The 27,060-nt window shown below is 34.5% G+C and overlaps 1 protein-coding gene across 3 annotated transcripts in view; it reads left to right on the forward strand.

The window, feature by feature from the left end:
- DYNC2H1 (dynein cytoplasmic 2 heavy chain 1) overlaps positions 1–27,060 on the forward strand; it is a 143,796-nt gene that overhangs the window by 58,450 nt on the left and 58,286 nt on the right. For all 3 annotated transcript variants that reach the window (XM_005482581.4, XM_074535163.1, XM_074535164.1), the window contains exons 64-77: positions 431–529; positions 1,685–1,808; positions 4,663–4,826; positions 5,580–5,699; positions 8,253–8,387; positions 9,191–9,334; positions 10,961–11,050; positions 13,047–13,112; positions 15,120–15,170; positions 16,617–16,694; positions 17,824–17,955; positions 19,322–19,394; positions 22,044–22,204; positions 24,076–24,201. In XM_005482581.4, coding sequence (XP_005482638.2) covers positions 431–529; positions 1,685–1,808; positions 4,663–4,826; positions 5,580–5,699; positions 8,253–8,387; positions 9,191–9,334; positions 10,961–11,050; positions 13,047–13,112; positions 15,120–15,170; positions 16,617–16,694; positions 17,824–17,955; positions 19,322–19,394; positions 22,044–22,204; positions 24,076–24,201 — 1,563 coding nt within the window. The remainder of the gene's footprint in view (positions 1–430; positions 530–1,684; positions 1,809–4,662; positions 4,827–5,579; positions 5,700–8,252; positions 8,388–9,190; positions 9,335–10,960; positions 11,051–13,046; positions 13,113–15,119; positions 15,171–16,616; positions 16,695–17,823; positions 17,956–19,321; positions 19,395–22,043; positions 22,205–24,075; positions 24,202–27,060) is intronic.

Genomic DNA, 27,060 nt, shown 5'->3' on the forward strand with positions numbered 1-27,060 from the left:
TGTGCATGCAAAATACTTTATTCACGATTCTTTCTAAAATGCATTGAGGTCCAAACCCAGAAGTATTGTACCTTTTCCCACCAGAGAAAAAGGAAAACTAATAATTCTTCTAAGTTTGAAAGCAGTTGTGAATAACAACTGTAGATTATACTCATTGAATAGAGAATCCTATTTTTAAGAGGTGAAGAACTGCCTAACTTCAGCAGGACAAACGTCTGAGAATTTTGGATTTGGGTGGTCTCCTTGTTTTTTTTAAAGAAGAGATAAAATGAAAGATATAAATTTCCTAGTCTGTTATTGTTTCTCTAAGCAGTTTGTTAATTAAAAAAGATTTTAAAATACATATTCCATTAGTTTGGGGAAATAAAAAAAAATTCCAAGTTTCTTCTTAAAATAGATTTTAATAAATATATTTGTATTTTTTCCCTAGAGTAAAGTTTGTCCATTTTTGATAGACCCTTCTTTCCGGGCTACTGAATGGTTGAAGACACATTTAAAGGAATCTCGCTTGGAAGTTATTAACCAACAGGTGCAGTATTTACTCTTGGTCTTTTCTGTTTGAGCTTTCTCTATTCCAGATTTTACAACCTTTTTAAAGGTTTGTGATAGAAATCACCAAAAATTAGTTTACATTGTGTGAAGCATACAATTACCACAGAGTTCTAGGTTATTTAAAATTGGAGGGTCAACATCTGTATTATTTTTACAAGTTTGCCTCTTTGTCCTACTGTCTCTGAAAATGTCATATTCCCTGCTAAGAGGAAGATAGAAAAGATTTTCAAATAGAGAGGTCTTTTGTATACTTTGTTGCAGTTCACTGGATTTCAGGAGTATATATACACTTTATTCCCTGTGATTGCTGTGTTGTATTATCTACATTGGAAAGAGTAAATTTGATTTCAGTTGGAGATTAGGGTACCTGAAGTTCATTGTGTACCTGTAACTGCTTACCTGAGTAGTGTGGTGCAGCTCAGTTGCAGCCTGCTAAAACAACTGGCAGTTGTTTCAGCCTGCTAAAACACAGGCAGGCATCTGGTGCTATTCAGAAGTCCCTTATTGAACCCCACCTGACCTTCAACAGCATGTAGGTCTTCCACAGATCCCTGCTGGCTCTGTGGAACCCTTGTAGATACTCTGTGGTGGTAGTAGATAACATATCTTTGGGTAATTGATAGTTTGTCCTGCTAGCTGATTGGCCTGATTACCTTTTAGCCTCCGTTGCCTACATTGTCCAGGTTCTCTCTTGACTAATGGGATCATAAACACCACATGGATGTTTAAACACCTGTGTGCAACGAAAGACTGCCTGTAGACCTCTTAATAATATGAATCCTGTGCTTGGTTCAGTTTTGAGACATAGCTACGTTTTAAAATTTGAGATAAGAGACCTGACCAGGACTTCCAGGTGCATCTGGCAGACATGACAGTGAACCTACTCTCTTCTGTTGCAGCACTTGAGGATCTAGGCATGTTAAATAGGTTTTTTTGATCAGTAGATCAAGTTTATTTAAAGTAAACATTTGTGGCTAAACCTTAAAATATCATATTCCTGTAATAGGATTTTTCATCTATACTACTGATTTTTAGATTTGGATTGTTTGGTGTAATGCCTTTCTACTCATTCTGAAGTGTTTGCATTTTTCAAAAAAGCATGAGTCAAAGGAATGTGTTCCTATTTATCCAGGACAGCAACTTCCTAACTGCTCTTGAGCTAGCAGTGAGATTTGGGAAGACACTTATTATACAGGAAATGGATGGAGTGGAACCTGTGCTTTACCCATTGCTAAGAAAAGATCTTATTGCTCAAGGTAAATCACCAAGATCTTTGCATAAGCTTGCTCAAAACTTTTGTAGTTTAGATCTATTTATATGAATCTTGATTTTTCTGAAAACATAATATTGTGTAGTTTGTTTCCTCTGTAGTATTAGCCTGCTACTAACACTTCAGTGCATGAAATATGTTGGAGATATGTTCTTATTTAGTAAGTGGAAAAATATTGGAAAGTATTGAATTGAAATTTATTTAAAAATAAATTAAAAGTATTAAATTGAAGTTACAAAAATGTGTTTTTATAGACACCTAAAAGTTTAAATTTTAAGTTGATTTCCAGTGATGATTTCAATTACATACTTTTAATTGGAAACTTAGGCCTTAAATAAACCAGAAGTTACACAACTGTTAGTGCAGTTAGAAATCAAAGGTTTAGGATGTTGATGTTCCTGCTTCTCTTGGATTTCTCTAAACCTAAAGACAACACAAGTCTGTTCCTGATGTGCCCTTGGAATGGGAAGGGCCATAGAGATCAGCAAAATGGTGGAATTTCATGAAAGGAGGTTTCCCTTAACCAATGCAAGAAAAGTGAAAAATCACAATGTTTAGGTTTTGCGATATAATATCTCTGTTTTGGACAGATAATGTGTTCTACCTAACTGTTGTATGACTGCTTTAAACTTAGCTGCTTTAAAGAATTTTTTTTAATATGAAAAATTGTGATAAAAGTTTAGCAAAAATAAATTGTAATTATGCAAATATCTCAGCATAAATTTTGTTGAATTATGTTACATATTTTGAAATTATATTAAGAGAACTTGGTAAATTAAAAAGTACAGCAATGTGGGTTTTCAGTACTTTCTAAATTACAGTAACTAAAATAGATTTGTATTATCCTTTGTAATTGTATTTCTGCTTCAAGTGATCATTCCTCACCATGTGCCATGTAATTTACTGTATGAACTTTGGGTACTAAAAATTGCTCAAGACACTTTCTTTGCTGTCATTTCATCTACTATTGAGATCTAATGATGTGTGAGGTAACAATAATTCTTCAAATGTAATTAGATAATAAAGATAAATTCAAATACCGTAGGATTCATATATACATTTATCACCAATATAAGAAAGTTTTATTTAGGGAAAAGAAAGTGTTATTTTAAATCAGGCTTCCATTACAGATGCACCTGCTTGTTTATTCTCATTAAAAGAATGGAACCAAAGTAGTGATTTCAGGGATCTGTGGAGGGTTAGGTAGACCACTGTAACAATTTTTTTTTGCCCCTCTAGCTTCTGCTGAATTTTGGAGAGCTAATGGGATACAGTATGAAAGATGACTGTGGCTGCAGAACTGTGGAGAAAACAGATTAAATTCAAATATACTAGTTTGTTCAGGAAAATTGCTCATAACACTCAGATGTCCTCTTTTGCTTTTTAATGAGCTATGTTAATGCCAAGTCTGTGCAGGTCCAAACTAGAGAGCTGTTGTTGGAAAAGGAAGGATGGGTTACTATTTGAATCTTTTCCATCACTTTATAAGCAGGCATACACTCCTTCTTTTTGTCAAAATGTGGGTGTGGGGACCTGTCTGCATTATTTTGCTTGTGATGACTGTACATCTCTCCATTACCTGGAATGAAATGTTAAGAAAAAATGTGAATCTATATACTGCAGTAAATTCATCTTCGTACAGCTTCCATTTTCTGTTTGACATTTTTACAACATAGTCTTAAAATTTATTCTGATCTTTGGCATAGAAGGAAAATTGGTATGTTATTTTCATCTTTACCAGTGTTTTAGCAAGAGATTTATATTTCTGATCTGCACCCAGTGCTAAAAATAGAGAAGCACCTAAGTTTGCCATCTTGGAAAGTTTTCTGGAATGGAAATTTTCATTTTTCAACTTATAATTCTGTTCTTACTTATTTTTCAGTATCAGGAAGCAAAATCTTAATCTAATCATCTCATTTTCTGAGTCTATTCTTTTCTAACTCTGCTGGAATGGAAACCTGTTATGGAAGAGGGTTGGAGGGGGCTGTACATGTAGTTTTATTTTATAACAGACATATAGAGAAGTATGAGGAGTATAAACAGACTGAGACGGTGACATCAATTATTTAATAAATTACTTGTTTCTTTCATAATATGATTAAATTAAATATATTTAAAATACAATATGGGATATTTCTGATGGAATTTTTTTCTTTCATTCTGCTGTCTAGCTATTCCATCATTTTTAGTTTCACTGACTTGCTCTATAATAGTTATTGTAGAAAATAGTATCTTAATAGAATTATGATTATACAGCAACATCAACCTTCTGCAAATAAATATAACAGAACCAAAGATTATATCTAATGGGTTTGGAGGAGGAAATATTGAACTCTCTTAGTTAACCAGTATATAATTATATAATTATGGCTAGTGTATAGACCAATATTTAAAGGTAAAGGAATGTGTTTAAATTATGACAAAATTCTTATACATAAGTGGGATTCTCAAGGTCATCTTCTGTGGTGTTTTGTCTCCTATTCATGGTCTGAAGATTTCAAAAAGTTGTTAGTATTACTTTTACTTCAAATGCATTTTTGTCCTTGATGCTTTGTGTTCTGGGTAAGGATAATTAAACTACTCAGGTGTATTAAGTATTCTCAGTAGGTAACTTCCTATATTATTGCTATGTTAATAATTTTCTGTCTCTTAACAATGCAGGTTAGAATGTATTCTTTAAATTTTTTGAATTTGTATTTTTTTCCAATCAATTTAAAAATATATATCATAAAATATATTTAGATCCATTGATCATAAAGTATTACATAAATACCATTGTTTTCAGATGATTATAGAATGTTCCAATCAGAGTGAGTTTAATATCTGCTTGTTGTTTACAGGACCCCGTTACGCTGTACAAATAGGTGAAAAAATGATAGATTATAATGAAGAGTTCCGTCTTTTTCTATCAACAAGGAACCCAAATCCCTTCATTCCACCTGATGTTTCTTCTATTGTTACAGAAGTAAACTTCACTACAACAGCAAGTGGTTTAAGAGGGCAGGTAGGCATTTACAATAAAACCAATGTATGTATAGTGAACATGCATAGCTCCATCCAGCACCTGGAATAAGCCCTACGGTACAGTTTGTGTTAATGGTTATGGAGGTATTTTCAAGCTCACAAGTAAAATAGTAAAATTTTTATGTACTTTGGAAACAAGGAGTGAGTCCAGTAGAGAAAATGAAAATGTTCTCATTGACTTCAGTTGCAACATATTAATTGCTAAACCTTCACTTTCTGTTCAAGATGCATTTATGGTACCATGGAAACATTTCTGTTACAGCTCTCCAGTGTCCTACTTAGAGAATAATGCTGATATCATCAAAGTAGTTTATGTACAGAAAAAAATGTAGTGAAACCAAAATACTGTGTATTTTATTTCCTTTAAAATGCTAGTAGCTGTTGAGGTTTTATCCATAAAGTCTAGGAATCAAAATGTGACATACAAATGGAAGAAAGCAAAAAAAAAGAAAGAGATCAATTAAGGGAAGAAAATCCCCTTCTTATTTGGTATGAAAAAAGTTTTTCTACACTAAAGGGCTTTGAATGGGATGCAGATATAAGATGTTGATAAGTAAGCTATAACTCAAAATGTGAAGCATAGATAACCGTATGGATTTCCTCCTTCCTCTGGAGGTATGGAATTGGCATCATGCAATGTATACATGAAAACTGTCCCTTCTTGAAGTGGAAATGCAAAAAAAAAAAAAAAAAAACAAAAAACTTCCTTTTTGTTTTCTCTCTTTGTTTTTAGCTTTTGGCTTTAACAATTCAGCATGAAAAGCCTGATTTGGAAGAGCAGAAGACAAAGCTGTTACAACAGGAAGAAGATAAGAAGATACAGTTAGCTAAACTTGAGGATTCTCTTTTGGAGGTAAAACAAATTTATGTCTTTAATATCTGTTAGATCAATAAGATGATAATCACATTATTGTGTATTTGAATGGAGATGCTGGAAGTGTTTGAATAATGAGCTGTCAGGATTTTTGATTAGAAAAACAAAAAGGCATTATTGGCCTGGACCTGTTGGAAGAACAGAGTAGATAAGAAAGTACATCTGTTATGAAACTGTAGTATTCAATACATTAAGCAGTTTCATAGTTAAATTTATTAATTTGGTGAGATAGATTCAGGATGATTTATGTTGATTAGAAATTTCAGTAATTTTAACATACCAAAAAGAGAAAACTTTATTAAAAATTATACTACTTCATTTTGAAATTATGAGTTTTTCTAAAAGCCACACTTTTAAGCCTGTGAATCATATCAAGTGACTCTTTCTCAAGCTGAGAAATGATCCTGTGTTGTGAAAAAAAGGAAAAAAATCCCCCTACAAAATGGAAAGATTTCTGAGAGAGACATTTAAAATTTTAAATCTCTACAATTGTTTCCTATTAGAAATGAGTTGTAATATTCTTTACAGTAAACATTCCCTGTCTTGCATTTAAAATTAAAGTTCTCAATTTTCAGTTCATCTTTTTATTTTATTGAAAGTATTTATGCTCAGAAACATCTGTTCAATTCTATAAAAAAAGGTAGCTTCCAAGGAAGGACTGTTTTATTTTTTGATTATTTCTAGCCATGGATTTCACAGCAATTGTACTTCATGCTTGTAAGAATGGATCCTTGAATCCTGTCTTTCTGAAAGGTCAGAGATGCAGGGAGATTGACCTGGTGCCCTAAACCCTCAGTCTGTAGCTAAGTCACAGAGCTTTGCAGTGTTGAGTGCAATGGATTGGCATAAAATAATAGTTTTGCAGATTAGACTGGCCCACAAGAAAGCTGGAGAGGGGCTTATTACAAGGATGTGCAGCGACAGGCCAAGGGAGGAATGGCTTTTAAAGAGGGAAGGTTTAGTTTAGATATTACAAGGAAATTCTCTGCTGGGAGGGTGGTAAGGCACCATTCCTCTGGGAACAGGTTCCCCAGAGAACATGGAGATGCCTCATCCCTGGAAGTGTTCAAGGCCAGTTTGGATGGAGCTTTGAGCAACCTTATGTAGTGAGGGTCATCCCTGCCCATGGTAGGAGAGTTGGAACTAGATGGTCCCATCCAATCATAATTCTGTGATTAATAGCTCAGTTTTAGAATTTTGTACATAATTATTTTCTGTGATTTGAATTTCTATTTACTGTCCCTATTGAACTCCCTATTAATTTTCAAATACTAAGGTCAGGCCTTTTTTAAAACTCTGATGGGGTAGATTTCTCTTACAGGAAGAGAGAAACTTGCTCTGAATTATCCACTACAAAACTTAAAGAAGTTGATGCCTAAAGATATGTGCAACAAAGAGAATCTGAGTAATTACAGCAAGGTTGATTTCAATTTTGGAATTCTTGTTAGCTAGTTATCCTGAAATCAGGATACTCTTTGACCCTGAAAAAAAAAACCTAAGGCTCAGTGGAAACTGGCAGGTGGACTTCATTATCAAAGAAGTCAATGTTGAATGAGGTCTGGCCAAATTTAAGTTAATCTTAAAGTAATATTTCCATTCTCTCTGAAGTACTGTACTGATTTCCTTCTAAAAGCCTGAGAGTAATGACATGGGTGCTGTCTCATAGCTCACAGTATGATTCCTCATGGATGAACTGGGCTATCTGAAAAAGCAGATGATCTTTTCCTAAACTTGTTTCAGGTAGAGAAGTAAGTATATTCTACTGCTCTAACTGGTAAATCTGTGCTTCCAGATATTCTAAAATGATGTCCTACAGGTGGTTGCTCAGAACTGATTTGACTGACAAGCAACCAGTTTTCAAAATAAGTATCTTTATGTGTATTTACTGGAGGTTAGTAAAAAACCTTAGATATATGTGAACTATTCAAGCTTTTCCCACTTCTTAGAAGTGAGATTAATTGCTTAATCACTTAATTTAATGAGGAGAACTCAGGAAAAATGTGGGGCAATCCCAAGGATTTTAAAGTGATCTTTGATTCTGAAACTTAAATTGTTCACATTGTGTAATGTGCATATTCATATTTTGTAATGTGAATATTCATGTCAGTTGGAGATGAAAGTTCTATGAGAACTGGAATGCTTTTGAAGGAAAATGAATTAATGAATGACTGAGTACAGGAAGTTTTTACAAGTAGCCAACTTCAGGTTAAATAAGTTAAACACAAGAAAGAAATACCTTATCTGTATTTACCATGGGAATATTAGTGCCTAAGACTCTAGTCATAGAAATCATTCTCAAAAGCCTGCTGGTTTCAGAATATGGCAGTCTGGATTTTTGGAATATGTTCTTGAGCTGTATTTTCCATACTTCTTTAAAAAATGTCTCAGTTTTTGGAGTAACTATCAGTTTTTGAAAGCTCTTGAGATGCATTCAATGATTCAGAAATACATACAGATCAGAAAGATAGCTTCCAAAATGGTTACTTTACAGGATTTTTTTTTACTGTAACATAAATGACTTTCTTTTTCCAGACACTTGCCACATCACAAGGCAATATACTAGAAAATAAGAATCTGATTGAGTCTTTGAATCAAACTAAAGCAAGCAGTGCACTCATCCAAGAATCACTGGCTGAATCTTCCAGACTTCAGAGTTTCCTTGATAAGGTAGAAGAATATTTTAATCTTTAAAGTACTTGTTTTTCTCCTGCTAAAAATATTCATCTTTTATCTAGAGAAGATACGTACATCCATGGGGTTATAGGATGAGGAACATATTATATTAGTTCTTTTTGGGTAAATGATATTTTGGATATGAAAGTACATGCAGTATTTTCAGTAATTAAAATGTTTTGTTTTGTATATGCTGAGTACTTACACAGTTTAAAGTCTGCCAGTTTGAACTAAAGGAATTTTGTCAAGTAATGGGTTTTGACTTTATTTTTGTCATCCACTGTTGCAAACATTATAGTTCATGTGGGTGTTTTTGCTTAATATGCCCCTTGCTATTGGAAAAGTTTAGATAATTGCTGGTGCTATTCATCTGACATCCTGTTTTTGTGACAGATTGCAGAGTTTTCCTCTGTGTTCTATTTGTTTAGTTTAAAATTTCCCATTGAATTTTGAGATATGATCTGTGGTGGGAAAAGATCTTAGTGCCCTAGGGATTAATTATTAATAATAATCATTATGTATAGTTATAATAATTAAATATTATTAATAAACATGTTCTTCATAATTTAAAAGATTTTTTTTGATAAAAATTTTTTCTTCCAATTTTGAAATCTCAGTAGTGTTGAAGTCTGGAGTGCTGACCCCTCAGTTTGAAGGCTTGGAAAGGATTCTGTTTTCTAAATCAGTGGGAGTCATGGGAATATTTTCTCGGTGGGCTGAGTAAATGTTTATGCAATAATCAGTAGGTGGCAGTAATGCACCTGGCTTTTTTATGTGTGTGTTGTTTTCCTCCGCAGGAGAGGGATGCCTATCTTCCTTTGGCTGAGAGTGCTAGCAAGACGTACTTCATTATCTCTGACTTGTCCAAAATTAATAATATGTACCGCTTTAGTTTGGCGGCGTTCCTGCGGCTTTTCCAAAGGGCTCTGCAGAGCGAGCAGGTATTTGCTCTTCTCCTGAAGCTGCTAATGCTGCAGAAGTGTCCATCTGCTTTGATCCTTAGAATTTATTAGTCAATCTGGACATTTTTTATAAAAGCTTAGAGTAACTGATGATGAAGTGTATAGTAAGTAGTGATGCTGACCTGTTGTGCTTTAGATGTTCAGAATACAGGCATATGGACTTATAAATTATGTTGTATATAAATCCCAGAATTTCTCTACCATCTGAAAGCGAAGTGACTCTTTGTGATTTCAGGCTTGTTCTTTGTCTATGGCGAATTAGGAAAACAAAGGCTGATTATAAGTTTACTGAGGGTTTTATTTAAATAAATTAATGATCTGAAATGCAAATAAAGCTAATTTTATCAACAAGGGGTAGAATAAGAAAATCCTCTATTTCTACCTGATTCATTTACCCGAAGGAAGGTCATACCTTTATCTACTTTTTTACAGTCTGTAAGCATACCTGCAGCCTGTCCTGTTTAAAATGTATTTTTTATTCTTCTGTATTTTTAGGCCAGTATATTCTTATTGAAGCAAAAAATGGATTTATCCTTTGCCACCTCACTCCTGAGATCAAAATGCCCACACTGAGTAATAGTGCATTTTCTTTTTATTAAGCATCTCCAAAATTCTTCATATTTCTCTTTGTTTTTACTTAGAAAGTCATTCATCAGCCTTTCATCGTGTTTCCTTTGGATTCCCCTTTGTTCTGGCATCTGTGATTACAACTCTCCTTCAGCTCCAGTCATTACTAGGAACACAGTTCTGACTATGTGAACTGGCCCTCTTTGAAGTTCCTATTACTTCTTTTCCACAACATGATGTTTTAACTTCTTGTTCTTACTCACACTCCTTCATAATTTTTTTTCCTGCCTGTAATGTTACCTATTTAAAGCTCAACTTCTGGTTTTGCCTTTGTTACTTGCTTTCTTTTTTCCTTCTCCTCTATCCAATATTTCATGCCAAGAAATCTATTAGACATGGGAAAGGCATTAGGCAAATCAGTTGCACAATTGCCCTTCTTAAATTCGTCTCTTCAAATTCCAGCATGGTAGAAAAGAAGTCATACTGTAACACACTCCCTACCCCCCAGTCCCTTTCTTCTTTTGTCCTGTCTTTCAAATTTTTCCCTGTTGGAATTATTTTTTCAGTCTATGAGCTTTGAAGAACAGTGTACACTTACTGTTTTCTACAGTGTTCTTTTCAATTGGGCCAGATTTGACCAGAAGTTTGTTAACTACACTAAGATCAACATACTTGTTTAGTAGTATTAAATATAGTAATTCAATTAATAAGCAATTTTTTATCAAGTGACAATGATGAGATTTTAATGATTTTAAGGTTAGGAGAAGGAAACGTACTCTCATTCTCAGTGTATTTCTCCTTTTACACAAAGTTTTATCATGTTCCTAGTCAAAATATTCAATGCCAAAATATTTATTTCTTAATACTTCAGCATGAATTTCCTATTTAATCATTGATAGCTGCAGATGATTAATATGTTTTTAGAACTAGTGTCATGTAGATCCCAGATTATTTGTGTCATTTTGCCGAAATTTACAAAGTATGTGGAAATTTTTTTACTTCCAGGGGAATTTTTGAAATCTGAAATTTCTTTTTTAGGATTCAGGTAATACTGAGGAAAGAATCAAGCTGCTTATTGGCACATTGAAACATACAGTGTATGAATACGTTTGTCGTTGTTTGTTTAAGGTAAGATTGTATTTTTCTGGCTTTTATACAGTGCACTGGGTTTGAAAGTTTTCTTTCAGCAGCTCACACTTGATCTATTTCAAATAACAGTATTGTGTAATAGATACAAAACATTATCAATAATTAACATGCTAAATGCAGACTTAAAATCAGTATATGACCAAATTAATATTGCTGATGCACATTTCTCCACAGAGCTCTACCTCTCTGCCTCATTCTGGCTTCAGAGTCAGACATGGGCATCACAGTTTTCTGAGCACTCATTCTGTGTTTGCTCTTATTTCTTGCATTCCTAAATATAAGGTTTTGTGTGATTATTTGGGAATTTTTTGTATTTTGGTTTGGTTTTTTTTAAAAAGAAAACAAAAGTGGGTTTGTTAGGTTGATGTTTGGACTTGGTTATCTTAAAGTTCCCTTCCAACCTAGATGATTCTATGTTTCTAAAAGTCCTACATTGTGATATTCGCCTTTTTATTTTCGTTGCCAAAGGTCTCCCTGCTACCTTTTTTGTTTCTGTCTGTTCCTTGTTCTGCCTCAAAAAAATGTTCTTAATGTATTTCTTTTTTATTTCAGTCAGATGTCTTTTCACTTCTTACTTTCTTACTGAAAACCTAGGGAAACTAAGCCTTTGATTTTTAGTTTTAATTTTTACTTACACATGAAACTGTCATAACAGGAGGTTTTTGTCTCACAGTACCAGGCTGAAGGAAGCACAGTAGATCTGCATATATGGTTTGAGCAGTACAAATTGCGCAAGTCTGTGGTTTGATCTGTGAGAATGAAGAGAGCTTGAAAATTTTACACCACCTCCTACCTCTGTCCCCCAATCTAGCAATGCTGTATTGAGGATATAGGAGTGGCAGTTCTTTCTAAGGGATGTTGTTTATCAAAGTCCAAGTGGAATCTCATGAAATAGTCTCATAATAATTAATGATTGTCATTGAAGTCATAACTATGTGAAGCCTTCCACTAAGCCTTCCATTACACCTTGTGAATATGGAAGGCAGCAATTTTTATATGTAAGAAGAGTAGAGAATTCAAGTGCAAGGCAGAGAAGAGATTTCTAGTAGGAAAGATTTTAAGTGTGATCAGACTGGAGTTTAGAAAATACTGAAAATATGTTTACTGGTACTGTTGCAGCTTCAAACTAATGGTCCCTCCAGTTTACTATTGTGTTCTAATAATGGAGAGAATAAATAAACTCTTCACACCATCCACAATTCACTGCTAATTCTTCCTTTTATCCATGAAAATTTTAAAAGACTGCTATGCCATTGAATCTTTACTAGTGTCTTCATAAACAGTATAGCTGATATGAGTTCATACCCTTTGAAGCATGTTAGAATGAAAAAGAAAGATTTTGTCTGTCTGTGGATGTTATTTATGTGTACATAGGCTTCATGAATGTTGCTAAATGAAGTGGTGCCAAGAAATTTACCTGAGCACTTGAACTGGCCCATCTTCCCTCTTTAATTTGTTTAAATGTTCAAATGTTCAAATTTGTTTAAATGTTCAAATTTGTTTGATTTGCTTAAATTTGTTTCAAAGCTGGTTTGGTCTAGGCTACTTATTGTTCTTCCAAACAATTCTTGTTCAAATTTTGGATACTAGATCATCCAGGGAGCATCTCAGTAGGCAGTTATGATATGGATTTGCTTGCAGACCTTTTCTGAGATGAAAAAGTTAAATGGTGTGGCTTGTTCTCAATGTCATATGATGTTCATATTTATCAATAAAATAAGAACTTCAGTGCCTTACAAAACTTGATTTTAATTCCTAGTAGGGGCCTCTTTGCCCTCCACTCCACCTCCCACTTTGAGTTACTTCTTGTCTCTAAGTTGCAAGGGGATGTAGCAATTTTGCCTTAGGATATATGTCACTAAGTCATTACTATGGAATTGGAGGTGTTTTTCTAAAGAAATGTTACTTTTAAAAAAGAACTAGAAATAGGACTTTTCCTGAGTATATAAATACATTTTTACTGCTTTTATTTCAGGCTGATCAGCTGATGTTTGCTCTACATTTTGTAAGAGGAATGCACCCTGAGCTTTTTCAAGAGAATGTAAGTGCTAAAGAAGAAAATCCCCAAGTATTTTACTCGAACTTTATATGAAGAGTAAATAAGTAGATAAAAAGTTTTTGTCAGCAAGTGTAGGACTTAGTTGTAGTTGTCTATAGTGTAGTCAGATTAATCCTATATAGTCTGCCCTCAGTGAAACAATATGCCATAATTGACTTAATAGAATTGCCTAAACATGGCTGATTATACTGAGTCAAGACACATTTAATTATCTAAAGTACCTCCGTGGAATGGAGAGACAAAACTATGGCTTTCTGTTCTAGAAGCTGGAGATCAGAAGAGACATCAAATGTTAGTAGATGCCAGTTCAATAGAGTCCATTATGGAGGTAAATATCAGATAATACATTTGAAGGAAGCAATGAAACTTGATTATATGAAATATGTGAGCTTAAGGTACAAGGTTCAAAACAAGTTGTTTGGAACCCTCCAATGAAGAAGTAGTTTCATTGTAGACATATGCATTGACAAAGCAGTGATGTGACCTCATAAAAATAACTCATTTGTTTGCAGAAATATATCCTGGCTGCTCTTCATTATCCAAAGTTTGCTGTTTGATATTTATTATTTTATTTGAGCTTCTGAAAATAAGTTGCTTTATCTTTCTTGAGTTTCTAAAGTCATAAAGGCAGCAACCTGGAAACAGTTTTCTGACTAAATTAAATCCTGGCTTCTGAAGTGTTTGTAAAGTACAGCCCTAAGTGTTGGTTTCTATTGTTAAGCATGCATTTCCATCAGCTATTAGAGCTCTTAGACAGCTTAATCTAGGTTACATATAATGCATATTTCTACTGTATCTGAATACTCAAGAGTGAAAACAGGCAAATAATAGCAATAATTTTTTTACTTCTCTGAAAGGTAAAAGTTATTTTCATTAAATTGTTAAGAGAAAAGTGCTTGTAGAAAATATTTAGTGAAGAAAATGAAGCTGAAGTGGTTATTCTTTTGAAATTATTTCTTCTAAAGCTTTTAATGTGATGAGACTAGGAGTTGCTTAATATGCTGCTAGAGAATTTAGTATTCTAAGTCCCTGTCCCAACAGAATTGAACCTTCTTCACTTAAGTATTTTTTTGCATAGCAATTTGAAATTTATAGTACAACTTCAGCAATATACTATAGAATGCCTTGGTTCTCAGTAGGGACATTCTCTTTCTGAATCAATATGTATAGATTTTTCTGAGGTAGTTTTATATTCCGTGTATATTGTGCTTCTTCTTTTCTTCATAACAATATTGCACAAACCAAAAAATGCTCCATGCATTTTTGTGTGCACAAGCATTTTCTTTGTAACTGGGAGATGAGCATCAGTTTGTAAATGAAAGAGGGAGCCTTTTCAAGACTCAGTGAGACTGATGGATGCAAAATATTATGCTGGGATTTGTATCAATTGACTTTTAAATTTCTGATCTTACTATTCTCCTTAATAAAAAATCTTTATCATAGAATATAGGTATTATTTATGCAAAATTTCAATACTTATGAAGAATTTTTGGTCTGTTTCTTGCCACCTTCAAATACAAGATTATGTGATTTCTAGTGGTTTTAAATACTTGTCTAAAAGGCTTAAAATTGTCTTTCTGGATACTTATATGAAGTCTAAAAGTTTTATCATGCTTTCTATAGTTACCTGTTCTGTGTGGGCAGCTGATGCCCCACCAGGCAGGACGTGTGTCCTTGCCAGCCACATTTGCTGCTTCCTGATAGTCTGTAGATGGGCAGTCTGGGTAGGAACTGTGGGTGCTGAGAAAGTATAGAACTTCCCCTTTGCTTTTTTTTCTTATAAAGCACTGCAGCCACTTAGCTTGGATTCTTCAAAAGGAATCATATTCTGATAGCATTACCTAGCATTTAAAAAATGTCTTGGAACTCTTTCAGAATCTAGCATTTAATTTGTTTGTCTTCCTGCTCTGTCTACATGCTACTGAATATTAATCTTAGTTCTTAAAGGTGTCCTGTGACTTACCTGAGTTGTTCATTTATTCCACCCAGGAATGGGAGACTTTTACAGGTGTGATCATTGGAGACACCATCAGAAAATCAGTAAGCTACATTTACTTTCATATTTTGAAATAAGGAACACTTTCTTTAATCCTGAAAAGTTAAAGTTTTATTCTTACTATGTTGTTTAATTAACTGTATTCATACATTAAAGAAAAAAGTAACTTTTCACATATTAATATAGAGATATAAATTTATTAAAGAATTTTTGAACATGGCAAATAGTTTTTTTAATTTGAATATCTTTTTGCCTTTGTTGTGTATTTTCTTTTATTTTTTCTGTGACCAGGATGGCAATTTGAAATTGCATGTTTGAGGACGTTTTCAGCCCTTTTCTGTAACTAAAATCAGTATTTCTGAATCCCTCCTTCTCCCAGAGTCATGTATGTGTTGTACTTTAGGTACATTTTCTCAGGCAGCTGGTAGCTAAAATGATCCTTGAAATCCAGTTTCTCTAGCCATTAGATGGCTCAACTGCAGGCTTTGCATTTCAGTGTGACTGCAGAAGTCCCCCTTCATCTGTCTGGAATCACTGTAATTCAATTAAATGACTGTGAACTGAGTGATTGTCAAGTATTTATTGCTGTAGGCCATTTTCAAGGAATGTGTGATCTGATTGTATAATGGAATTTAATACCAGTCTTACCTCTACCCTACCTAAGGCACAATCCATAGGTTTTGGAAAGATTGTGCTTGTGTGCCCTTCAGCCTAAATGGAATGTATACTGCAGACCCATGTCAAATTTATTCTTACAATCGCTTCCAAATTTCCTAGTTTTGTTTCTCAGACTTTGTAGCTCATGGCTGAGATACCCTTTCACAAAAAAGCTTCTGTTTTTCTCTGCTGAGCATTTAAGATTACTCTTGAAGTTTCTCATTCCTTGAGAGATCCAAATGGATTTACATGCAGAGACTCCTCAGACTGGTTAATGTGTACTGTAAGATCTTTTAATAACGGATGATAATTCCTCTGGAGCTTAAGCAGTGTTGTTCTTCCTTAGAACTTCCTCCATGCCAAACATCTAAAGAGCAGAAAAATAGAGCTGTTGCCAAATTACCAGTGCAGAGATTTTCAGGTGTTTGGCTCTTTGTGTGAAGAACCATCTTCATGATTGCGAATGTGTGCAATGGAGTTGTTTTTTGAAGCCAATTTCTCAGAGTGCCTATGCAGATAGCCAATCATTTGTGGCACTTGTTATTAGTAAAAAATTACTTGGAATTGAGAATGTTATAAGGATGCTCTAAATGGATAAAGTATTTTCAAGCTCAAGTAGCTGAGCAAGTGTTAATGTGAGCATTATGTCTCGTATTTAAATATTTTGGTAGCTTTTTTGTTGTGCCATTTATGAACTTAGCAAAAGACAGCAGAAAGATTGCTGTTGTGAAAGTTTTTATTAAAAAACATGGATTTCACAACCTTATTACTGAATATAGTGCTTCATAAAAGATTTTGTAGCTTACATGTGTGGTATAACTTGCTTCCATAAGGATTCACAAAGAAGCGCTCGTGACCAGGTTCCCTCTTGGATAGAACAGGACCGAGTCTGGGCAGTAGCATCTTTGAAGGTATACATCATGTGGTCTCTTGTATTTAAATTTAAATAATTTTGGTTTTGGCAGATAGCAATTTGGACTTGAATACTCAGATATCTATTTGTCAGAACAAAAGATTTCATTGTTTTAAGCTGTTTATTCTATCTTCCAGAAACCATGGCTTAATATATAGTTGCCTAAAAAAGACCAAATGTTTTTTTATTTTTATTTTTATCTCATTTTTCTGAGCCTTTTTCATTAACATTTCTACCCCATCTGTAATGAATTTCAATGCATGTGAGTTAACTTGTCATCTTACTGAGATTAGAAAATACTGCAAGTTCTACAATTTTTATAGACAGGATGATAGAAGAAAATTGCAAACAATATTTAGTTGTGGATTTCGCTAGTGTAATGACTTTCACAAATCACTTCATATTGTATTAAAAGCCATAAACTGTTGATTCAGAAATTAATATACTCCTCATCAGATTTCTCTGTACATCTTCATAGGTGTTATAGAGTTTGTGATTGCTCAGTCTGAACTAAAACAAAAACTCTTTCTTGCACTGGTCAATGTTGAAGTCCTGTGATCCTGAAGGGTACTAAAGGAAAATATTAGTCCTGAAATTCTGTCTTAGCCTCTTCTCCTCCTGCATGTAGCTCAGCAGCAAGGAAAAAACCCTTGACTGCTCTTTGGCAAGGATGCTTTTTGCATCCCAGAGTTTCTCTTTAATCAGAAATCAAGAATAATCACAATAATGGTGTGGCAAGCATAATAGTTAGAGGTTTAAACAAACAAACAGAAATTGAGTAACTGAGTGAATCGGTAGCATGCACTGATAGCAAGCCATTACTGATACCAGATAGCAGATATTATTAGAGGAAAGGGCTTAAAGGTAAAGCCCAAAGTTTAAAATCAAAGAACCTTAAGGTTTAAAACTAAAATTAGAGTGCAAATATAGATTTAGTCTTTCCAGGGAATAGGTAAACAAGTGATTAATTTTAAAATGTACTCTTTTCTTCCCTAACTCTGAGGATAAAATTGAATTTTTTGATTTGCCGAGTAGTGTTCATAATGATATTTGGAAATAAATTAAAATATACAATGCCCAAATGGCAATTTTTCTTTACAGTTAAATCTACAATATTTGTTTCGTAGCTTTCTCTCCCAGGTCTCTATCGGACACTTTGCTTTGAAGATGAAAGTCTGTGGCGCACTTTTTCTCAGAGCTCTGTATGTGAACAAGACTTTCCGTCTGCTGTTGTACAAAGAATTTCCTTGTTTCAGCAGGTAATCTTTCCATTCATAATATTAATTATGACTTCACCAGTGAAAGTATATTTTACATCCAGCCCTGATTGAATTATAAGCAGTGACAGTATCTACATTGTCCGGCAGTTTAACTTGTTTTTTTTTATTTTTTAATCTAAGAATTCTATATTTTTTTACTATAGTGCACATTATTTCTCTGTTATCTGATTCTTTTTAGTGTTGATATATTATCTACAACTCAGTACACCCTCTCAAGTAACATATTCTTTAGAAATATTCACAGAATTAATTTCATGAATATGTATTAAAATTCTTTCATGGTTGCTTTGTTACTGCGGTATGTGTCAGCTTGTTGAGCATCTTACTTCACTGAATGTGCAAGCTCACACATCTGACACAAAATGCAGTAGCAGCCTCTGCTTCTATAGAATAGAAGAAATGAAAAATGACTTCTGAAAAGCTGGTGCTAAAGAACACACCAAGAATACGAGAAAGGCAAGTTCCTTCCTCAACCTGAAGGTTGTTTTCCACTGGAAGAGAAAAATATAAACACTTGTGTTTATGGAAAAAATATGTTGTTACTTACTTTCAAATGATGCTGTGATTTTCTTTTGAAGTTACTTTATATGAAAACATCCAGAGGAATGATGGGGTATTTGACAGTGTAGTTCCATGTTGATTGGCTCATAGCTACTGTCTATTTGGAGTTTTTTGTGGAGGAGGGAAATTTCTGAAATAGCATGGATGCAATTTAGGAACAAACCCTTTTGGAAAGGAATTTTTCTGAGTCATATTTAATTCAATGAAATGCTGAAGACCACTTCTTATGTGTGCAGTGTGTTGTCAGAAAATGTCTGCTTTTATAGGAAAGTAAGTCTGGAATGATCAGTGCATCTTGTTTCTTGTACAGAAAGTATTAAGAATTTTCTGATTATGAAATATATTGAAACTACATTGTTATATTGATGTGCCACTCACAAATTAGTTTGAACTGAAACCAGAAATATTTCTATTCCAAGTAGGACATTGCTGCCTCTATATGTGCACAGAATTTAGATGCCAGTATAAAGCTAAGTGTGCTTTCTGTCATTCTAGCTACCCACATAGCTACTTTTCTTCTGAAATACTGTAGAATAGTTTGTAGCTTACAAGTAGACATTAGGTATAGATCTATCTTCTGATTCTGTTGATAGAACAAACTACTTAGAAAAGGACAATTGCAGTCAATTATCTTGGAAAGCAATGATCAGATAGCTCTAGATATTCAGAGAAAATAACTTTGTTCTGAAGATAAATTCAAAGAATTCATCCTTCTTATAAGAGTGCTGCATTTTAAATTATCACTATGTATAACTCATCTCCTCTGAATGTATTTTATTTTAAGGTACTTGTGATCCAGGCTGTCAGACCAGACAGACTACAGAGTGCCATGGCTCTTTTTGCATGTAAAGCCCTAGGTAAGTTAAATTTTCACCAGGGTATTTCTGCACAACAATTAAATAGGTTTGTTTGTGCTATGTTCCACTTTTATATAATAGTTCTCATGGAATCCCTAAGTTTTAGTGTATGAAAATATACTGTAAATGATTTGCTGATTTTCTTATTGTGACATATTCATATAAGTGCTTTTAAAATGGTTTGGTTTATTCTGCGCAGTGATTGAAAATGTAATAAAAAGATCTGTCAAATTCTTTTCATTCTTGAACACTGGAGTAATCAAGAAAGGAAGATAACTGGTTTTCTCTAAGTTTTACGCTGCAGCACTCTCCTTAAGACTCAGATTTTCCATAAATATTATTTTATGTAATTTACCATTTAAAGACCAATAAGTTTGAGACTTTATAAATCAAGTCTTAAAAGATTATTTCATTAATATCAGTCATTTTTTGTAGAGCTCTTGGTCTGTAATACTTTTTACTGTCTGTTTAAAAATACACTATCTGTTTAAAAATGATTTAGAGTGGTTCAATGCTACAGTTGTCTATTTATTCTAGTCAGTCAATTTCCTCTCTCATATCTATTATATCCAAAGTTTGAAACCTGTATGCCAAATAGCCTTTATATTGCAGTATAGCACACAAAACCCTTCCTTCAGTTTTTAGCAGTTTTGAGTGTCTCATCAGGGTAAGCACTGTAAGTTTTAAAAGTCACTTTATCTTACTCCTTTATGCTGTCTGTGGACATTATTTGTTGCTCAAAATTGGCTGCATATCTGTCAGCCAGACTGGGATTTTCAGCATTAAGGTAATAGCTTCTCTGTCAAACATTATTAGTAGGTAGAGAGGGTATGTGGGTCATGGTGACATGGCCCATGCTGACAATGTCCCTGCCTGCTGGACTCAAATGACAAGGGTGATCTACAGTGTGTGTGGCTCAAAAGCCAGCAGAGACCTGAGTGCAGAGTAAATTTATTTGCTTGCTTACTGTCTCCCAAATCTTAATGTATTACATAAATTACTTGTGTTGGGGCCAGTTCCTTGGAGGAACACTGCACAAGGAACTGTTTTTGATGATTGAAGCTACAGCCTCACCAATGAAGGCAGAATACCATGGACTCTATTTGGGTTTTCAAAACCAGGAAATCATCCACAAATCAGCCACAGATTTTTCATGTGTGTCAGTAAGATCGGCAAAATCCTGACTAGCACTTTCTAACCAATAAAAAACGTCATGCTTGTATGAATATTTTTTCATAGTTTTTTTCTGCCTTGTCTTTTTGAGTGTCCTTGCCCTGAAACAACTGAAACAAACTGTTTCACATAGTTCTAAAAGAAGCCATTAAATTTCCCATCTCATTTGGCAGCTTTCCTGGGAGAAAAAATGAATTCCAAAAGAGCTGTATATCCTAAAAGAAAGCCTTTCAATTCTGTTTTATCCAGACCTTTTTTTTTTTCCTTTTCTCACCTTTTACCTATATTTTGAAATTTATGGGTGAAGAGAGAGTAAAATAATTTCTTTTGAGGATAATGTTCATAAGAATTTTCTACTAAGGTATTTTGTAACACCTGATGCATGCTTATTTCTTTATTTTACGTGCTATAAACAAATGCACCATGGTAACAGCCTTCCAGTACTTAAAGGGGCTCAAAAGAAAGCATGTAGTAACAGAACAAGAGGGAACAACTTCAAACTGAAAGAGAGAATATTTAGATTAGATATTAGACTGAAATTCTTTTCTGTGAGAGTAGGGAGGCACTGGAACAGATTTCCCAGAGAAGTTGTGGATACCCCATCCCTGTAAGCATTCAGTGCCAGGCTAGACAGGGCTGTGAGCATCTTGGTCTAGTGGAAAGTGCCCCTGCCCATGGTGGGGGATTGGAACCAGATGATTTTGAGGTCTCAATAGAAACTATTCCATGATTCTATGGTACAAATGATATGGCATTGTTCTATGTGCAACATACAACAGCTCAAGTCTGAAAACAGACTGCATCCTCAAGGAAGTGTGTATTGCATCTTTTAGTAGTTGTGGCATAGATGTCACTGATTTGGGCTCTTCTGTCTTACTCTATGTTCTGATTTCCTGTTGCACCCGATGCTACATTGGTTAAATGCTGCTCTAAAGATGCATGAAAATATGTGGTCAACACTATTTAATTTATGAATCAGTTATACATGTATCTTTGGCCTCATGTATAAATACCTTGCCTTTACTAGGTCAACATTGTAGACATTTAAGTTGTATATTAAAACAAAAAATAGATGTAAGTAATCATAGTACCAAGAACGGTGTAAGCCGAATAGTTAAGGCTCTCAAAGCAGTAAAGAGAGAAGTTCTGCATGTGGACATACACACTGCAATGACTTTTAGCAAATAGCACAGCTTCTCACTCCACTTCTCTCTTTTTGTATGTTTTCCTCAAGACTACACTCTAAATAAAGACTGCAGTTTGTCAAACTGGAAATCCAGAAATATTTTTCTTCTCAGTATGGGGTGCCTAATACCTACCTGCATGTTGTAAGGATATTTTCTTCATTTTCAAACTGGTTTTGTGGTGTCTCATGAACAGAACTCTTGACAGCCAGATGAACTCTTAAGTGGATAATGAAGCACTCCATCATGTATAGTCACTTTATTTCCATAATAATTCTAATTCTAATTACAGGAATAAAAGAATTATCTCCATCACCTCTGAATATGAAACGTCTGTATAAAGAGACACTGGAAATTGAACCCATCTTGATAATAATTTCTCCTGGTGCTGATCCTTCTCAAGAATTACAGGAACTTGCCAGTGTTGAAAGAAATGCTGAGTGCTACCATCAGGTCAGTCTTAGATAAGTGTAGTGATTAAAGCCCACAATGTGTAAAACTTTGTATTAATATCTGTTTTACTTTGTTTTCCAAGAAAGTTAGTAAGTAAAATCATAGTTTGGTGTCTGTGCTGTTTTGTTGTTCCCACCTGTCTTGACACTAACTTCTCATTCCACTGGAAAAATGGACTGGAGAAGGGACACACATTAGTCACGCTCTCAAAAGCAGAATCCGAATAAGAGACATTCCTCCAGTGTGGAGAAGGAAAAAATGAGAAGATGGATGGAAAAGAACAAAAGGGGCTGAGAATTGTTATACGTGCTGCAGCATCATCTTTCTTGGTGTGGAGTAACTGAAAAAAACAAAACCCTAGACTTCATAATCTCCTCTGCTTATAGGATTTGCACATTTCTTTCTTCGATAGAAAACACAAATTGGGTCTTCAGTGCTTGTGAATAGTTAGGTATTTCATGAAATTCTGTGAAATATTTTGAGATATTTTACATCCTTGAAGGATTCCAGGAATCCACTGGACAAAGACCTTAGTTCCTGATTTAATCTTTCATACCTGGCCCTATTTTGAGCAGGAGATTGGACTTGATACCTTCCAGGATCCTTTCCAATTAAAATTATTATATGAATCAAGTGGTTTCCTAATATTCCCAATGCACTGTACCAATATGCTTTATAAATTTCTCAAAAATATTCTTTCCTTCTGTCATTTGACATATTAAGGGGAGGGAAGTTGTTATCTAGCTGATAACTGGTTAGCATAGAAATGGAAAATGTCGAGTTTAATGTTGCTTTTAAATAGTCCTTGAAATTGTTCCTTTCCTGGAACATAAACTGGTATAATATATTTTTCCCATCAAACTGTAAATATTTAAATCCTACTGCTATCTTATCTAGCTGTGAACATTGCAGAACACATATTTCTTACTCTGCCACATCGATTTTCATGTTTATCTCAAAAATATCCTTTATATGTTGGACTTTCAAAATGCAACATAGTATGGTATTCAGTTAAGGATCAGGACTCAAAGTTAAATCACTTGAAAGTTGTAACACTAATGAGAATATTTTTTGTTTTTTTTCCTACACTTTCTCATGTAATTTGAATAGAACATAAAAGATAGAATTTTCTTCTCTGCTGATAAATTTCTCACATGGGATAATGAAAAGAGTGCTAAATTTGTACCGCCTGCTACTGTATTGCTAGTGACTTTCAGCTGTCTTCTTTTGGCTATTTTCAATTATTTTAAGATATTATGGACAGTTCTACTTAGTCAGAGAATCATAATACCAAGACAAGACCTTTTGCATTGGCTGAAACATCTTTATTTTCAACTTGTTTGGTTCAGGGTTTTTTGTTGTCTTTATCTTCCAAATAGATTGTAAGGTAGAACTAATGTGGTACTATAAAAAGTGAAGAAAGGAGTGTATGTTAAACTATTCATATATCCCAGCAAATTGAGTATTTCTCTTCAAAGGAAGTACTCCTAACTTCTAGCCAAAAGAAACTTAGTTCTCATTTCTCTCTTATATTTGCAGTTCTGCAGTAATGCACTTTAGTCATTGTTATTTACATTACTTTTTGACTTCCCAGAGAATATAATCACTGTCACCGAGTGATGTATGGTTTTTTCCATTAAAAGACTAGGTAATGTTGTTTGTACAGAAACTGGCTAGATAAGTTGCAAAGAGGAACTTGTTTTCCTTAATCTTTTCCCTACTTTAGTAACCTATAACATTAGAGAAAATTCTGGTTGTCTTTAGCACTCTTTTTTTTAAAGTATGTATTCCTAAGTTGAAAACACAAAGTTGTATTTAACTGTTAAATGAGGTATGAGAGATTCTTGATACAACTGTGTCTGTCATTTCAGATTGCCATGGGCCAGGGCCAAGCTGACCTGGCTATTCAAACTTTAAGAGAGTGTGCTCAGAATGGAGAATGGCTGTGTTTGAAGAACCTGCATCTCGTTACATCTTGGCTTCCTGTATTGGAGAAGGTGAGGGTGAATAGAGAAGATGATACGGGAAACCAAACAAAATTAGTATGCAACCTTCTAGAAGCATTTCAGGCATTTCTATGGGGATGTTTAAAATTGCAGTTTAAAAATATACTTTTGTGGTTTTCTCAGTCGTGAGTAAGGTGAACTGCTTCAGATCTAAGCAGCTCCCTTCTTTGTGTGAGTGCTTTAATTTTTGTACGATGTACAGTATTTCTACCACAGTGAGTGAGCAAATGCTCCAGTTAGGACTTCTGGTATTTTATGGGATACTACCCATGTTTTTTCATGAACCATGAATCTATGTGTGCTTGAATTGAAATTTTCCCCCCTTAGTTCTAGGACTTTCTTTTTAGTAGGTTTTATTTTTTTTGAAGTGCAGACTCAGGCTGAGTCACTAGGAGGTTTTTGCTAATTTGAAATTAAAATGTCTCACATTTTATAGAAACATGCACTTTTGGCATATAAAATCACTAACTTGCTAATTAAAATTGACTTTACATGATATACTTTTCATGAACATCACCATGAAATCCTCAAAAGAAATTCAGAAGAAAATCATGGAATTCCTTCAACAGTTACTACAGTCTTAATTTTCCAGTTTTCAATTATTTTTGTAAAACATAGTCCATGGACATGAGCTTGGAGTCTGTCATTTGTCTCACAGTAACCATGTGGCACGTACCTTCAGCATTCCTATAATCCATTCTGAAAAAATGGACAGGCAAAGCAAGATAACACTGATGTGTTTGTCATGTAGTCTGAACAAGGCAGTCAACAGTAATGAAATGTTTGTAAGCTCCTTGCTGAATACAAAATTTCAGATCTTGTAAGTATTAAAATATGGATATATGTGTCAGGAGGGTCTTATTCTTTCCACATGAACGTAATACTGAATGTGTTAAACTTCTTGCTGAGCTTAATATATACTAAGATCTGCTGATGTTTGACTCTGCACATCCCCTTGCCTGTTTTACATACCATTAGCAAGTGTGAGGCTATGTAATTCTTACATTTGAACATCCTCTCAAGGGACTGCTGCATATTCATAAGTCAGTTCCATCCTGGTACAGAAATTCAGTTCTCACAGTCTTTGAATGTGGACCCAAGTGTACCACAGTGAGGTAGATTGAAAATGGCCTAATTGTGTTACTCAAAGAATTACTTTCAGCATTAAAAAATCCAGTTGGAGCCAGTCATCAGCATTGTGCTCTAGGCATTAATACTGTGACCAACATTGTTTAACATCCTAATTAATGAGGTGAATAATGGAACAAAGTGCATCCTCAGCAAGCAGAGATGATAAAAAACCTGAGGAAAATGATTGATGTAACAGATGAGTGTACTTTCCTTCAAAAGGACCTTGATAGACTCGAGATGTAGGCTGACAAGAACCTTGTGAAGGTCAGCAAAGGGAAATGGCAAGTACTTCCCATGAGAAGGAGTAACTCCAGCCACCCAAACAGTGTGGGAACAAACTGGCTGAAAAACAGCTTGGTAGAAAAGGTCTGGGAGTCCTGGTGGTTAAGAAGGGGACCATGAGCCAGCAAAATGACTTTGCAGCAAAGACTGCTGGCATCCTGGACTGTTTAAGATAAAGTTGTCAGCAGGTGGAGGGAGGTCGTCCTTCCCCTCAGCACTGGTGAGACACTCCTGGAATTCTGTGTCCCCTACTGGACTGGCCAGTGCAAGACAGACATGGGCATACTGGAACTAGTTCAGTAAAAGGCTGCAAAGGTCCTGAAGGAACGGGAGCATGTATCATACAAAGAGAAACTGAGAGAAATGGGACTGTTCAGCCTGGGAAAGAGAAGCCTCAGAGGGAATCTTAGAATTTTGTGTATTGGCTGATGGGAAAGAATAAAGGAGACTGAATCAGACCCTTTTCAGTGGTATCCCATGACAGGACAAGAGACCATGGGCATAAACTAAAATACAGGAAATACTATTTAAATATATGATAAAGCTTACTTTAGTGTGAGGGTGGTCAAACACTGGAACAAGTTGCCTAGAGAAGCTACCGAGTCTCCATCTTTTGAGATTCTGAAAACCTGACTAGCTACAGGTTTGGGCAACTTGTGTCTGGCTCTGCTCTGAGCATGGAGTTGGAGTAGGCAGCCTCTGGTAGTTCCTTCCAAGCTTCACAATTCCATTACACTGTATACCACATATAGTTGTCATTTTACTTAAGTAGCTGAACAAGTAACAGTTTTTCAGATTATTTTCTTTACTAAAAACACTGAAAACAAAATGATAATAATTATGGTCTAGAGATTATCAGAATGAATGGCTTGTAAGAAAGTCTTTCAAGAGGTCTCTGAGCTAAATTTCTTCCAATACACATACACAAAACTCTTGACTTTGTTCTGAAACCACTTATCAGGCAACTTTGGTGTCTGATGATGAATGTGTGGGTTTCAACTGAGCGTAAAGCACCAGCAGTGTGTTTCCATGTATTCAATAATTATATATTTTTGTGAAGCCTTTATATTTGAAATAACTTTTGACAGTATTTCTCTTAGAACTCAGTTTTCCAATCTTCAGTTTTCTGTGAATCATGATACATGAAGGATTCATACAACAAATACTTGAAGAAAAAGAAATTAATATAGCTATACTGGTGTTGAAAGTCGTTGAGATCTGTTGTTGATATGCAGACCACATTGCAAGCCTTCATCATTTTTGATGTAGCCTTCTGGTGTTATTGTACTTAAAAGAAGTAAAGAACTGCTCTATATTTTTATATACTGAATTTAGTATCTAAGAGAAAGGTGCAAATATTTTGACACAGCTAGGATGAACTTCAGATTTGAGCACAGCAATGATATAGAATGTGTGGAGGCAACACATCTTGAACTA

This window comes from Zonotrichia albicollis, chromosome 2 (assembly GCF_047830755.1).
Source record: "Zonotrichia albicollis isolate bZonAlb1 chromosome 2, bZonAlb1.hap1, whole genome shotgun sequence".
Lineage (NCBI taxonomy): Eukaryota > Metazoa > Chordata > Aves > Passeriformes > Passerellidae > Zonotrichia > Zonotrichia albicollis.